The 16,822-nt window shown below is 36.7% G+C and overlaps 2 protein-coding genes across 2 annotated transcripts in view; both read right to left on the reverse strand.

Annotated features, from left to right (window-relative positions):
- Positions 1-911: 911 nt before the first annotated feature.
- On the reverse strand, positions 912-4,361 carry INSL5 (insulin-like 5). The gene is made up of 2 exons (XM_011994963.1): positions 4,155-4,361; positions 912-1,416 (listed from the first exon to the last, which is right to left on the reverse strand). Exons 1-2 carry the CDS (start codon positions 4,327-4,329, stop codon positions 1,184-1,186), a joined length of 408 nt encoding a protein of 135 aa, XP_011850353.1. The 5' UTR covers positions 4,330-4,361; the 3' UTR covers positions 912-1,183.
- Positions 4,362-15,734: 11,373 nt separating this feature from the next.
- Positions 15,735-16,822, reverse strand: part of WDR78 (WD repeat domain 78) — a 105,549-nt gene continuing 104,461 nt past the window's right edge. Inside the window, 1 exon segment of the mRNA XM_011994975.1 lies at positions 15,735-15,949. Within this exon segment, the coding sequence (XP_011850365.1) occupies positions 15,899-15,949 (51 nt within the window). The 3' untranslated portion in view covers positions 15,735-15,898.

The raw sequence follows: 16,822 nt of genomic DNA on the forward strand, positions 1-16,822 counted from the left end.
TGATAGCTTATCTTCACAGGTGTGGGACAAAGAACAGAACTAAACGTCATCCCTCTGCTCACCTGAGACAAATGCATGTCTGATTGCTTCCTCTCTCCTATATTTATCTTATGTAAAAATGCAGATTCACTGAGCTGGACTGATGCACAAGTGACTATTTCTCTACTTCCCTATCACATGTGAATGGTTGATCAAAGGCTCAAAAGAATACAACCCTTTGCTTCTCACCTACCCACACTTTTTAAAAAGTATTCCTTGGCCAGGCGCGGTGGCTCACACCTATAATCCCAGCACTTTGGGAGGCAGAGGCAGGCTGAGCACGAAGTCAAGAGATCTACACCATCCTGGCCAATATGGTGAAACCCTGTCTGTACTAAAAATGCAAAAATTAGCTGGGTGTGGTGGTGCACTCCTGTAGTCCCAGCTACCTGAGAGGCTGGGGCAGGAGAATCACTTGAACCTGGGAGGTGGAGGTTGCAGTGAGTCGAGATTGCGCCACTGCACTCCAGCCTGGTGACAGAGCAAGACTCCGTCTCAAAAAAAAAAGTTATTCCTCTTTCCCAATATCCACCCTTTCCCCTTTAAATATTGAAGCCCTCAAAGTCATCTTTGGAGAAAGGCACAGACCTGTATCCTGGGTGCACATCCTTAACCTTGGGAACATAAACTTCTAAACTGATTGAGAGCTGTCTCAGATACTTTTTGGTTTACACTATGAATCAATGTTTAAGTTTTCAGTAACAATACACAGTAATTCAAACATTAGGAATGAATAGTTATTTCTGGATGATGAGATAATAGTTGATGTTTATTTTTTATGTATATTTTTAGATTTTCCAATCACCAGCATTTTCTGTTTACTGTTTAAAAGTTGTTTACAATTTTTTAAAAAGAAAACAGCACAGTGAGCTTGATGTATAGCATTTTTATTGCAATTTTGCACAGCATTTGAAATTTCAAAGCATTAGTAGAATTTGAAAAGAACAGTTCACTAACCTTGGCAAAGGGAGAAAATATAGATCACTGTGGTTTCAACCACTCAGCTATACCTTTTAGAAAAGAAGTTTTGCCTACCCAAAAGCTATCATTTTAATAACACAATATTAGTGTTCTACCAGGGAGTAAAACACTGTAATTAAACATGTGATAAAGCTCTGCCACCCATTGGGTATTTGCTCTTGTCTTAGCAAAGAGCACTCAAATCAGTCATGGAGCAGCCATCAGTGCAACACAAAGTTTGTAAATCTTGTCTTGACATCACTGAATGCTTCTTTGACTTCCAAAGCTCTTCAGTAGGCGTCTGTCCACCCCAAAGACGGTCTTCGCCTGAGGCATCCACCTTCGGAAGGTTTTGCGCTGGATTTTCCTCAGAAAACTCACGTTTATTTGGGAGCTGGAAGGAGTTTCCTGTCTCAGCTGTATGGAAGAGAAAAAAATAATACATCCTTAGACAGCTCCTACAAAGAAGGCAGCAACCACATTACACTGTTGGGAAAATGAACTGGATCCCTGAAATGAAATAGAATCCTACACATAATTTTTTTAAATGTTGGTCTGGTTTCAGAGAGATTAGACATTTTGGGGAGAGCACAGTCATCTCCACTCTCCTCATTTTACGGAGGCAGAAACTTGAGTGCAAAGAGGAGGAGTGACAGCCAGTGTCTCTCAGCTGGTCAGGACTTGACTTCTTTTACTCGCTACCTCTGCTGGATGACCAGCAACTTCCAAAGTTATTAGTTATGTGCTATAAACAAAAAACACATAAACAAAAAAACAACCTTGTGTATGCCCTGCAATCTTGATCAGTAAAGAAGGAAATGGAGACTTAAACCTCTATATCTGAAAATAAAAAGTGAAATTCAGTTTTTGCCTAAGTGTTGTTTCCAAAGTTCACATATAAGCTTCTCTCACTTTTATTTAGTTCAAATGACTTGTCAGTGCCTTAGCACACCAGCAGGCACCATGAAAAATTAAGTGAATGGATGCTGGTTGGTAAACCAGAATTGATCAGATAAATAATGCATGGGAAAACACTCTGAAAATCTGAGAAACATTTAATAAGTGGTAGTATGATTTCAGCGATGTCCAACAGAGCTAGCCTCACAGACATCCATTCCACTGCCCTATGTGTTTCAGAGATATCCCAAATGTATTTTTTATAATGCATTTTGGTTATTCCGGAGATTGTTGTAAATCCTGTAAATTATGCTTACTCTCTTAAGGTTAAAAACCCGTATAATTTTTGTTAGCATCTAGTCATACGAACCTCAATATTAAAGTGGTAGTGAAAATGGAAAATGCATGCTTTTTCAATACAATAGCCCAAATATGAACAGTTTAGGACATTTTCTAAAATGTTTTCATTACCAACATCATTTTAAATTAAACTGAAACCTTAACAATCATACATATGGTCACAACATGCTTCCTTTTTAACTTTTTAGAATAAAACATAGCAAATACAATCAATTATTAAAATAGACTCTTAAGCAAAGCACAGAAAGACAAACACCACATGATCTCACTTATATGTGGAATCTAAAAACGTCAAACTCAAAAATGTATGGCGGAGAATGATGGTTATCAGAGGGTAAGGGGGATGGTGGGGGAAGAGATGGCCAACAGTACAGAATTTCAGTTAGGAGGAATAAGTTCAAGAAGTCTATTGTACAACATGGTGACTATAGTTAATAACAATGCATTGTATTCCTGAAATTGCTAAAAGAGTAGATTTTAAGTATCCTCATCACAAAAACATAAGTATGTGAGGTAATGCATATGTTAATTAGCTTGATTTAGCTATACATACATGTATATTGTATGTATACACATTTCAAAACAATATGTTGTACACAATAAATATATATAATTTTTATCAATTAAAAAAATAATTTTTAAAATAGGATTTTCAGCCATGCCCAGTGCCTTATGCCTGTAATCCCAGTGCTTTGGGAGGCCGAGACGGAAGACTGCTTGAGGCCAGGAGTTTGAGACCAGCCTGGGCAACATTGCAAGACCCCATCTCTACAAAAGATTTTAAAATTAGCCAGATGTGGTGGCACACACCTGTAGTCCTACCTACTCAGGAGGCTGAGGTGGGAGGGTCACTTGAATACAGGGATTTGAGGCTTCAGTGAGGTATAGTTGTGCCAGCCTGGGTGAGCGAGCAAGACTCTGTCTCTAATCAAATAAATAAATAAAAATTTAAAAATAGGATTTTAAATAAATTCTACCTCATACTTTAATATATAATTAACAGAAAGAATTTCAGTCAAACTTTTAAGTTAGTTGAATTGAATAATAAAGAAATAGAGTGAAGTCAGTCACTTCCCCGTTTCTGAAAGACATTTGGCTCATTTCTACCTTCAAAATCCTGATCAGGCAATTCCTACTACTAGAATTCCCACCCTGCTTCCCCACCACCTTTCATAATCCCCAAATCCTTCAGGGCCTCTGTCAACAACCACCACCTCCATGATGCTGTCACTTACTACAAAAGCCCACCACCTTCTCTTTCCCACCTGAGACTCAGTATGGAATTAGTAAAGACCTTGGCTCTTGAAGCCAGATAGACCCAGTTTGCTACCTAGCCACATTTTCACTAGCTGAGAGAAAGAATTTTCTTCTTGGTAAAATGATAAATGGTGGTAATTTTGCTTGCTTCACAGGATCCTTATCAGAAAGCTGAATGAAATGTTGCACATGTAACTTCCTGGGACTTAAACGTGCTAAATTAAGGTCAGCTTCTTTCCTTGCATCCATATTTAACAACTGCCTGAATTCTAACTTATTACACTATATAATTACTCATGTGTGAAAGTCTTGCTACTTCAACATGCTCCTTGAAATCACATGCTTTGCTGTAGCCTCCATAGTACCTTCCGCAGATGCTGAGCTCATTGAAGTGGTCATGGAATCAAATGATTTCAAGCAGGGGACTAAAAAAGGAAGTCCTTATTTTCTGAAAGGTAGCATGCTCATCACCTCCCCAAGCCAAATTCAGTATATTTTGATAATTAATCCCTTAAATTGACATAAAAAATGCCTCAACAGTACTTAGAGAAACACTTAATAAAATAATGGTTTAAAACACAGCTTGAAAAACTAAGTGACACGTGAAAGGAAAATAAAGGAGACACATGAGTTACTGTTACCTTGCTGAGCTTGAGGGATCCCCTCCAGATGCCTTCTCCACCTAGAGCTGGCACAGATGTAGATGACTGTCCGTATATATTCTGCCCCACAGAGTCTCACAGACTCCTTGCTCCTCACTTCTGAGATGGCAAATAGGACAGAGAATAGAAACAGAGTGAAAATGGAGCCCTTCATTTTGCTGAGGACTGAACGAGAATCTGATATGGTAAGTATGGTCAAATCAAATTCTGGAGTGACTGTCACCCTCTTGACCAATTTATACTAACTTTCCTGACATTTTATTGGTCAGAACCTCATTTTTACAATATTTGCTAAGCACATAGGGTTACACAGTAAAGTTTTGAAAATGTGGTTTTATGATTATTGCCAGCTATCCAGTCACTCCTGAATACCGTCAACGCATCTGTGGGATGATAAAAACAGATGCCCTCTTGGAAGGCATTATGGAAAACTCACGGACTTTGAAAGTTGCCAAGAATGAGTTTCAATCTCAGCCTTGCTACTTACTGAGTGACATAGGCAAGTTTTAAACTTTTTGAGTTGGAGCAAAGCCTGGTGGACAACACCTGTAACCCCAGCACTTTGGGAGGCCAATGCAGGCAGAACACTTGAGGTCAGGGGTTCAAGACCAGCCTGGGCAACATAGCAAGACCCCCCATCTCTACAGAAAATTTTAAAATTGCTCAGGCACAATGGCACACCTGAGCCCAGGAGTTCAAGGTTACAATGAGCCATGACAGTACTCCAGCCTGGGTGATGGTGAAATCCTGTCTCTAAAAAAAAAAACAAAACAAAACAACAACAACAAAACTTTTTGAACCTCAATAACCATATCTCTAGAATGGGAAGACCCATCTCACAAGGGTTTTTTTGAATATTGAAAGCAACATGAATGTCAGATCAATGGGATATCACACTTAAGTAGGCAAGTTCTTATGTCCTGACTTTGAATCCTGGCCGTTGCTGTTACCTGGCTGTTACTTACCAGATCTAGACTCTTAAGCAAGTTTTTTAAAGCATCCTTCTTTGTAAAATAGTGTTGATGATTGTAACTACCTCATAGAGCTAATGTGATCATGTGTATCCCACTTGTTACAATAAACAGCTAATAGGCCAGGCGCGGTGGCTCACGCCTGTAATCCCAGCACTTTGGGAGGCCGAGGTGGGCGGATCACAAGGGCCGGAGATGGAGACTATCTTGGCTAACACGGTGAAACCCCATCTCTACTAAAAATACAAAAAGCTAGCCAGGCGTGGTGGTGGGCGCCTATAGTCCTAGCTACTCGGGAGGCTGAGTCAGGAGAATGGTGTGAACCCACGAGGCAGAGCTTGCAGTGAGCAGAGATCACGCCACTGCACTCCAGCCTGGGGAACAGAGAGAGACTCCATCAAAAAAAAAAAAAAACAAAAAACACACACAGCTAATAATTATTAGCTGCTTCTCCTCTCACCATCAGAAGACTAAAAAAGACAACTTCAAAATTCAGAAGATTTTATCTGACTAGGATCTTGTTATCCTCCACCTATGACCTAGGTACACTTTTCTCAACACACATATCTATGATAATAGAAAGCTGAGTCCATATCCCAAGTAGCTAAATAATGAAATTTCTCTTTTAGTAAAACCTCTGAAAGCACTAGTTCTTGCAAAGGTCTTATCTAAACTGAGAATCCCAGAGTTTGAGATCTTAAAGAGCTGTTGACTCAGGTTTTAGCAAGTTGAACAAATAATGGTTTAATTGATTCTGTGAAATCCTTGTCTGTGATTCCTGGTTGGAAAAAAGTGCTAAGTCTGTGGTCATGATCATATCATTTGTACTTCTTGTGAAATCACTGTTCTTCTGTAGGGAAGCTGGAAAATAAAACAAAATAATCTATTCTCTAATTGAAAGCATTTTTTGCTCTAAAAAATAAAAATCATTTCCAAGAGTCTTGCTTTCTCCATTTCTTTGGCTGTAGTGTGAAGAATGGATTAAGAAGGGCAAGACTTGAGAAAGGAGAAACAGAAAAAGCTTTTTCAATAATTTAGATATGATGGTGGCCTGTTTAAGGTCATGGCAGAGAGGATAGGGCACATGCGTATTCAAAATATAGAAGGGCTTGGTACTGACTGGGTATCGGGGCAATGGAGAGAAAGATGTCAAATATGATACCTAGATTTCTGGCTTATTCAACTGGGAGGTAGGGGGGTCATTTGCTAAGAAAGCGACCAAAGAAACAGAAATGGTTCTGTCAACAGACAAAGCTACTCCATCTTTGTATGGGTCAAATCAGTGTCTTTTATCAACTCCAGAGGGACATCTGTATTACCACACCCACAATATCAACAACTATTAAGCCATGTATTACCAAACTTTTTCCCTTCTTTGGAGATTTATACTGCCTATCTTGACAATGCCAGTTTTAACATAGCACTGCAGTAGATCTATGGTCAGTGGCTATGGACGGGGCTTCTGCACAACCCCAGGGATATTCAGCCAAGGGATGATCCCTACCTTGGATGTCAGACGGACTCTGGCATGATCCTGCTATCACCTACACTTGATCCCCCTAGGTGCAAAGTAGTCCCCTCTTCTGCCAGCTCTTAATACCTCATTAAGGCTCATTTAATTTGGGATGAAAGGCTGGCAATACTTAAGCTCATTCTGTGACCTAATGGAGGCAAGTCAGCCAGCCAACTCAGCTACCCAGATGAAAAGGCTCGTGATAATAATAAAAGCCCTAGATGTGAAGCCTGAAATTTGGGGGCATTATTTTCCCCATTTGTATATTGAGAGGGTTATTGCTAAAAGTCTTCTCTGCACTTCAAATTATCAGTCTTGCTATAATTGTCCAATTGTTACTCCCACCTCACAAATCTTCAGTGGCTCACTATTACCTCCAGAAGACAATCCAAACAATATGACATTTAATGCTTTCCACTCAGGTACCCAAACATCACTCTTTTCACATACCTCAAGGTCCATGAAAGGATAACCAACTGAAAAGGAATCTTTCCATCTTTTGACGAACCACAGTTTCTTGTTTGCACATCTCACAGGAGCACTTAATCCTTTTCATTTGGAGATGGACATGATTTTGCTTCCTCATCTGGTCTGTAGCTCAGTTTACTATCTATGTGGCAATTATTACGTGTCTCATTTCAGGTTTCATTCAGGTAGCTCTAACAAAATACCAGAGACTGGGTAGCTTATAACAAGAGAAATTTATTTCTCACAGTTCTGGAGGCTGGGAAGTCCAAAAGGAAGGTGACAGCATGGTCCGGATTCTGGGACTTCTGTGTCCTTACACAGAAGATGGGGCAAGCTGGCTCTCTCGGGTCTCTAAGGTCATCAATCCCATTCATGAGGGTCCTGCCCTCATGACCTATTCACCTCCCAAAGACCCGCTCTCCTAATTTCATCACCTTGGGGGTTACGATTTCAACATAGGAGACACAATATGTAATTTTCCACTCTAAGTTTTAATTTCTCCATCTATGAGATGATAATAATCTGTGTTTGATAATGTTATTGTGAAGTGGAATGAGTTAACACAAGTACAGCACCTAGCATAATATATAATTCAATAAATAATAAATTAACAGTGTCATGAACAAGGGATTAGAAAATGTTATTTTTGGTTGGGACTAGCTACTATGGATTACTTTTCTGTATAACTCTTAATCTCAAAACCATCCATAAATTTGCACTGCTGTAGCCTTTTTCTTTCCTCCCTTCCTTCATCCTTTCCTTCCATTCTTCTTTCCTTTCATCCTTCCACAAACAAGTTCTAATAAGAAAGGTCTTATGGTACTGTTTCTTAAAGTGTTTTCTTCAGAACATGAGTCTTTGCAGATGGTCTTTGAATATTTTTTTTTTAAAAAAAGGATTCCATGATAGTAGTCTCTTTCTTTGAGATTAATAATGCTTACTAATATAGTAGAGCCCAGAGAAGAATTATAGTCAGGAAATTTCTTTAACTTTGTTTAACTCAATGTTTTCACAACTTATTTGATCTTGGAAATGATTCTATTGTGAAATTGATTAACATCTGAGATTGCTATGAATTTCTAGAGTAGACTTATTTCTAATTCTCCTCTGTCCCACCACATGGTAGGGTTGTATTTCTCTGCTCTTTAAAATTGGGCAAGACCATATGGCATATTTTGGCAAATAAAATGTGAGTGGATGTGACATACGTCACTTCTGCCTGAAATTTAAGGATTGGTGTCTGATCCTCCAGTTCTCTCCCTCTCCCCAGCTGTGGTTACCAACAGCATTCCTGATGTGGGAACCTAATCACTGAGTCAGAACAATATGGAGCAGAACTGCCCACTGACCTGTAATGAATATGTAATATGAATGAAAAAGAAATCTTTATCATTTGAAGCCACTGAGATTTGGAGATTGCTGGTTATAACAACATAACCTGGCTTATCTTAACTAGTGTAATTATCTCACAGTTACTTACATGGTACAGATGCAGAGAATGTTTATAATGATTCAAGTTTCTAGATCAAAGCAAAATAAGTTATTTGGCCTTAACAATTGGAATTAATTACCACATTTTCAATATGATTGATTATATGAAGGCCTACAGTTAATGTGTACCAAAAACCCAAATTAACAACCAAACAATGAATTCAGTAAATATATCACTCACTTATATACTATTTATCAATGAACTATGATGACAGTATACTTAATAGATGGTATTTGGAGTAGGTTGGCATGAGTTGTATATACTGTTTGTGGCACTGGACTTTGGAAATCAGATATCAGTTCTTCCATCTAATAGCTATGTGACCTTAATACTTAAAATTTTAAGACATACTTAAAATCTCTGAATCTCAGTTTCTTCATTTGTAAAATAGAGACAATAATACAAACTTCATTAGGTTAATTGTAAGGATGAAATGATGCAAATATTGCTGATCAGAGTCTCTAGCACAAGGAAACTTTCAATAGACTGATCATTGATGGTAATTATAATGATGAGAAAGCCACCAAACAGAACCTTGGTGTTAGAATGTTAGACTTTTAGGATTGCACTCTAGTTTCCAGCTAAGAGACCTTGAGGACGCATTTAACCTGTAATTTGGTTTTCTGATTTGTTACATTGAAAATATCACAGGATCAATTGCAGTAATGTTAATTATAGCTCTGATAAATTATAAAGCATATTACATATAATTATTTGATGATAATTATGATTATGATATCTCTATAAATTCATTAGCAAATACTAATTTATTTTTGTTATTTTCTGACACAGATAGTACCTGCTTATCATTGACTAATACTTAATTTTAATGCTTCTAGACAGAGTTTTCATTAAGATGCAATGACTCGTTCAGCTTTTCCTGGAAGTCATTCACAACTCCTCATTTTCTCTCACACTCCATTGACTAAACCGTTTCCATACACAAACATCCACTAAATCACCAAGTCTCTTTGGTTCTACCTTCTAAATTTCTCTATGATCCACCCACTGCTCTCTATCCCCTCTACCACGACCTCAAGTTTCATTGGCATTGCTGCAATGGCCTCTCAGTTGGCCCTGTCATCAATCCATTTTCTATACTGCTGCCAGAATGATCTTTCTGAAACTCATGATTATTGCCCATCTCTAAAACCCTCCAACAGTTTCCCTGAAGAAAATTTCCAAATTTCTCTAACATGGCCTGCAAGACATTTCATGATTTGGCCTCTCTCTACTTGTTCAGGTTTTAGATACCCTCAAACTCTAAGTCGTCCAGTTATATCAAATACCTTACAGATACTGAAGTTTCATATTCTCTTTTTCCCCATCTGAAACTCTTTTCCCTCCAATTTTTAAACCTGGTTAGCTTATGAAGAATATGTGTGGAAGGGATATTGAAATAACATTATCTGGAAAACTTTTTGCATGATTTTATAGATTACACTTTTTTCCACTCATTACAGTGATTTTTTAATGCCCTATCAGTAAAGATTAAAATGACCAGCTGACATACAACTTAATAGTAATTATAATAATAATAACCTAAATAAAAAATAGGAAAAGGACCTGAATAGGCATTTTTTTCAAAGAAAGCATAAAATAGCCAACAGGTATATGAAAAGTTAAACATCGCTAATCATCAGGAAAATGCAAATCAGTACCAAAATATTACCTCACACTTATTAAGATGGCTATTATCAAAAAGAGAAGAGACTAATGTTGGTAAGGATGTAGATAAAAGGGAACCTTTGCACACAGCTGATAGAAATGTAAACTGGTACAGCAAATATGGAAAATAGTATAAAGAGTCCTCAAAAATTTAAAAACAGAACTACTATGCAATCCAGCAATTCTACTTATGGGTATATATCCAAAAGAAATAAAATCAATATATTGAAGAGATATCTGCACTCCCACGTTCATTAAAACATTATTCACAATAGCCAAGATATGGAATCAACCTAAATGTCCACTGGTGGATGAATGGATAAAGAAAATGTGATACACACAGACACAGATAAATATTATTCAACCATAAGAAAAGGAGGAAATTCTGCTACTTCTGACAACATGTATAAATCTGGAGGACATTATGCTAAGTTAAAGAAGTCAGGCACAGAGAGACAAATACTGTGTGATCTCACATATGTGGAATCTTTTTTAAAAAGTCAAATTTATAGAAGTATAGAGTAGAACAGTGGTTACAAGGGGCTGGAGGATGGTGGAAATGGGGAGATGGTCAAAGGGTAAAAACTTTTACTTATGAGATGAAAAGGTTCTAGGTATCTAATATGCAGTATGATGACTATAGTTAATACTGTATTGTTTACTTGAAATTTACAAAGAGATTAGATTTTAAGTGTTCTCCACCACACACAAACATACACACATACATGAACAAAATGGTAACTAAGTGTGATGACGGATGTGTTAGTTAATTTAATTGTGGTAATCATTTCACAATGTACAATTGGAATATATACAATTTTTATTTGTCAATTAATTATACTTTAAATAAGACTGGGAGAAAATCCAAAACAAATACACCTAAAATAAAATAAAATGAGCAACTAAAAATGTTTTTTGAAATATATCTTAAAAACAATAATTTATATTTAAAGCTTTATTTTGTATGAACAGAGCAGCAGCTTTCTTACTTTTTTGTTGTCATTGTAGGCTATTAGAAATAAAGACTCAATAAATAATTGGAAAATTCAATAAATTATCATCAGTGAGTTCTGATTTAAAACCGCCAGAACATCCTGGAATCCTCTGTTCTCCTAGTATAATGGCACCATGTCTTTTAATAGTTGACTTATTCAAGGAAAATACAGACATGGTGAAAGTACATTTTTCATTAGTTGTTCTGGATGTTGCATAAATGTCTCATCCATTTAGAAAATGCAGTGTTCATTTTTATAAGATTCATAACAATGTTTTATGTGTTCCAACTTAAGGGATACATTATGCTTTCTATTTAACCCAGGAATTCGTTTAATGTAAACTGTCAGCCTTTTAGTTTTATCACTAAATGGATACGTCAACCTAAAGAAACGAAGACTAATAGCCTAGTAAATCTTCTATGGATTTGAGGGTGGATTTGACATTGTACAAAATCCTAAACAAACAAGAAAAAAAAAAAAGCCTAAATATTGTGTGAAGGAACAAATGAGATCATCAGCATAGTCTGCAGGAGAAGTGGAGCCTTGGCAAAGACCCAGTCAACCGCAAAGGGCAAAGAGGTTCTCAGACCAGGACATGGGGATGTGGTTCTGGGATAATCAGAATAAGAGCTGCCATTTTTGAGTGCATACCACGTACCAGGCATTTTGCTAGGTGCTTTACATCAGAGATAAATTGTTCCCCAAATGGCTGGCAGGAACACAATCTTAAAAAGTAGCAGCAATTCTCACTCTTTAAAAGAAAGGGATCATAGGTTAGTTTTTGTCTTGAAGGGAAAAATTGATTTTATATTGCTATAGAACCAAAGACAACTATGACTATGTTAACCAACTTTCCAGGTTGATTTTATGTTTTATATGTTTTTGACACTTAAAATGTTTTTTTTTCCTTCTGTGATGGTCAAGATATTTTGTTAGAATTTTTAGAAAATTCCATTTAAAATGTTATGCTGTCTTGTGATAAAGGGCAAGCATGAACCTATCATTTCCCCGTTAATTTGATAATTCATTTATTCAATAAATACTTGTTGCATTACTACTCTGTGAGCCACTGCTCTAGGTGTTGTAAATATAGTGCAGTGATTGAAACACATAGTTCCTACCCTCAAAGAACTTACAGTCTAGGAGAGAGCCAGGCACTAAGCAAATGATTGTACAAATAAACATTTAGCACAGTTGGTGCAAACCTTCATTTAGAAACTCAGTTATCCAAGAAATATATTTGCTAGAACTCTGTTCAGTTTTTGACTCCAAGTTCCCATACCACTCAGCTGGCAGAAACAAACAACATCCAGACAAGTTAATGTCAGTCCAACTTGGGCTTGGTTTCCTTCCCCTTCCCTGGACATAACTAGAGCATCTTACTCTGTGTGTGCCAAGGCCTTTCTGTCATCAAAGAGTTGGTGCCTCCTCAGTTGTCTGGCTTCTTCGGTTCTAGCGGTTCTTTACTGCTGCTGCTGCACATCACTCATGACATGAGGAATGGCTTTCAGAGTTCCTGTGGTCCCTCACAGGTCTTACTACTTCCTGGACAATGGTTTTTAGAAGTAGGACATGGATCTCCTCTGCTCTAAGGATCCACAGGCCTCCCTCTTTTTCTTATCCCCCTACCCCTTTCCATCCCTGAAGAAACTTCACATTTCTCTCTATGTTTAAGATACTTGGTCTATGTCTCAAATACCTTTTCTAAGTCCTGTGCTTTTATAGAACAAAAATGGATGTAGTTGATTTATTGTCATTTTATATGTCTCCTTCAACTTATAAACACAGAGCCACTAACTTGAGAAGGGAAAGGTAATGAAGAAAAATAAAGATTAAAATATATCTCTTAATATTATCCCTCAACAATAATTTCTGAAATAATGCTATAAGGGAAATCCATGGTGACTTGAGAACAGTTAACAAAAGAACCAAATTTAATTTGATTGGGTGGTAGGTCCTATGAGAGGGAGTTCACAGAGGGTTCTTCTGAGGAGACGAGATAGGAACTGGGATTTGAAAGCCATGTAAAGAGTTCATGTTTTGAAGAACAGTGAGGAGAGAGGAGGAGGATCCTTTCTCAACAGAAAGGATACACATGGCAAGGCCTCGCAGCAGGAGCACATTGAAAAAAAAAAAAAACAAATCTATGAGTATTATCACTTACAGATAAAATCTTAATTATAGATTATACACACTTGCATTTTGGTGTATGAGGCCTCAGCAAACTACATAAGGCATCAACCATTTATTGTGCCATAATGGAAAAAGTGTAAGAACTGGTCAGAGCTTTGGATTTGAGTTCAAGCCTGACCAGTTATAAGCTGTATGGTCCATGGCATATTGTATCACCTCTTCAAGCCTTAATTATATCATCTGGAAAATAGAGATTATGACAATATTACAACTACATGCCCCGTTAGTCTCATAGGGTTACTGTGATGATATTCTGGGAAAATGGATGTGAAACTGTTTGGCAAACTGTAAAGAACTTTCATGTGCATAATTATTAGTATGTTAATAACTAAATCTATTCACAGTAAAATTCAATGTTTTATTTTAGAGAGACTCCTCCTGAGATAAAATGGCAAATACTAAGTGTTCTATTTTCTCGCTTATAATTATATGTAACTACATAGAGGTGAACCAAGTGAACACACTAAATATGATACACAATTATATAGTAGTGAATACAATCTTTCTTTTCTGGAAAAGCAGCTAACAATTTACTATCAGACAACAATAATGTAAGTTCTATATGAGAGATGCCTGCTAGAAAATGATCAAATGAAGTAATGAATATCTAGCACAAAATAGAAGCCTAAAGTTAGCACAGTCACCACTCTCTCTTTAGATCCCTAACCAGCACACTAGGGTGTGTGTGTGTGTGTGTGTGTGTGTGTGTGTAAGGATAACATAAGATGGCTAATGGCAGGGCAGAATTCTTACCCAGTTCTTAAAAATGTGTGGTAAACAGAGTTTACTAGTAAAGATTCAAAGCCAGTCTATAAAGCAAGCAAAATAATTCCTTCTGAAGTCCCCAGGAGGAAAGATATTAGACTAAAAATTTTATGCCGATCTATAACTATGAGAAAATCACTTAAGGCTGCAGAAGCAGGGGTGAGAAGGGTAGAATAAAATAGGTTCAGTGCTTTAGGATCAGTTGCCCAGGATCCAAAAAGAATAGCTTTATTTTATATGGAGTCTTGAAGAACAATGGGGAAAACGTGAATAATTTGTAAAGATCAAAAGTACATAATAAAAAGGAACACATTTTTTTCAATTAGATCAAGTTTTTATTTTATTACACAAGGTGTTATGGAAAGTCCAATCTTTCAGAGAGACAAAAACAAAGATAATCACAATGACATACCAGTGGAAAATTTATAATCCTTATAACCTGACCTAGCCTCTAAATCCATGTAAAATTTGCCTTGCTTTTGTTTAAAGGATGGCTCCAAACAAATGGAGATTACGAAGCAATGGATACTTGTAAAAGGTAGTTCCCACTGTTGTATTGATTCCAGTCTTGGTTTTATATATATATATATATATGTGTGTGTGTGTGTGTGTGTGTGTGTGTATGTGTGTGTGTGTATATATATATAATTATAATATATATATATTATTTTTTTCCAGAGAGTTTAGTGAATTTCATATGCCCTATCCTCTCCTCTCCATGTAGAATGCTTTATAGAACAGCCCATAATGTCCTGTGGTCTCAGTTAAACCCAGGATTTGTTAAAACAAACTGCATAAAATAGCCTGTTAGCAATGAATATTTGGAGGAGTCACTGCTCCCCATCTACATTCCGATTTTCACAACCTTGCTCTAGAACTCTTCATAAAATAACATCCTGATGTGGCCTATAGATCAGAGACTTTTTATTTTCTATCTGGGTCCACTGAAGTCTGGGCTTAAAATCCAGAGCTGATTCTGGGCAAACAGAGGAGAGTACCCTGTTGTGTCCCAGATTAATTTTTCTTACTGAATTGGGAATGTGATCATCACTGGCCAAACAATAAAATTCTGATATTTACTGTCATATATTGTGCTTGCCAAATAGTCTAACAAAGTTCTATAGCTTCGTCTCTTAGTTCTAAGAGGATAAAACGTTAGGTACAAGAATCCACTATTTTCATCAGACTAAAAACTACGTAATTATAAACTCTGGAAAACACAGCCTAGAAAGCAGCGCCTGGAAAGCAGAAGCTTTAAAAGTCAATAGAATTGTGTGTTATAAAGATTTTAGTTTAAGCGGTTCTAATAATTTCCAAGTTTCGCTTCTATAGGTATAATAATTTTCTAACTCATTTAGACATTATATAAGAATGTACATGTACTCATATGTACTTAAAATATGATCAAGAAGTATAGTAGTAATATCTTTAGAAAAATTAAGAAAATTCCACTGAAACTCTTAAGAATAACTCTTAGATCACAAACTAATCAAATATCTCTGAAATAAAAGTTCATTAAATTTAAATTAAGTGGAATTTATACATTAAATATTGTTTTCTGAAATCAAAATCTGGTGTACAGTATGTAATACAGAATATTGGATATTAAACAATTCCTTTTTTAAAACAACTACAAGAAAAATATTAAGAATGATGAATTATGCTGGTTGATTTGACTTGGATCCAAGCAAAGTATCTATTATATCTCCCTGAAAAAAAAAAGAGACACACAATTACAATGCAATAAAATGCAAATTAAAAGGTAAAGTAGTCTTTAAAATGCCATTTAAAATTTATAAGTTAGTGATACACATATCCAATAAGATTGTAAAAGGGAAACAAGCAAAGGTAAGTTTAAACAGTAATGGTTATTTCCTAGTATAAACCTACTCTTTCCATGAAAGACTTCTTTTTGAGACAGAGTCTTGCTCTGTCGCCAGGCTGGAGTGCAGTGGCGCAATCTCGGCTCACTGTAATCTCTGCCTCCTGGGTTCCAGCAATTCTTCTGCCTCAGCCTCCCAAGTAGCTGGGACTACAGGCACGTGCCACCGCGCCGGGCTAACTTTCTGTATTTTTAGTAGAGACAGGGTTTCACCGTGTTAGCCAGGATGGTCTCGATCTCCTGACCTCGTGATCCACCCACCTTGGCCTCCCAAAGTCCTGGGATTACACGTGTGAGCCACCGCGCCTGGCTGAAAGACTCTTTTAATGAATTCTGATAAATAATTTTATAAAGATTCAGTAAGAAGAAAATTTTGGCAGCTCCTATTTAGCCTTAATGCTTAAGCCTAAACTTTCTCATTTATAAAGTACCGGTTAAACTTACTGATATCTTAAGTTCTTCCCTGATCTATTAATGCTTGACTTAGAGAGTAGAACTTCTCAATTTCCATGTGGGTTTTGTTATTTTTCACTTAGTGGTACTGATATTCGTACTAAAATGGGTAAAATGATCATATATAAGAGGATGAAAATCAAAAATGGGAGGTGAGTTTTTAAGCAAGACAGTATAGTGAAAAGATAGGAACTGGAAGCAGAAGAGTTTCTCTATCACATAGTAAATATAATCTTGAGAAAATCAT

The sequence above is a fragment of the Mandrillus leucophaeus genome, unplaced genomic scaffold (assembly GCF_000951045.1).
Source record: "Mandrillus leucophaeus isolate KB7577 unplaced genomic scaffold, Mleu.le_1.0 Scaffold464, whole genome shotgun sequence".
NCBI lineage: Eukaryota > Metazoa > Chordata > Mammalia > Primates > Cercopithecidae > Mandrillus > Mandrillus leucophaeus.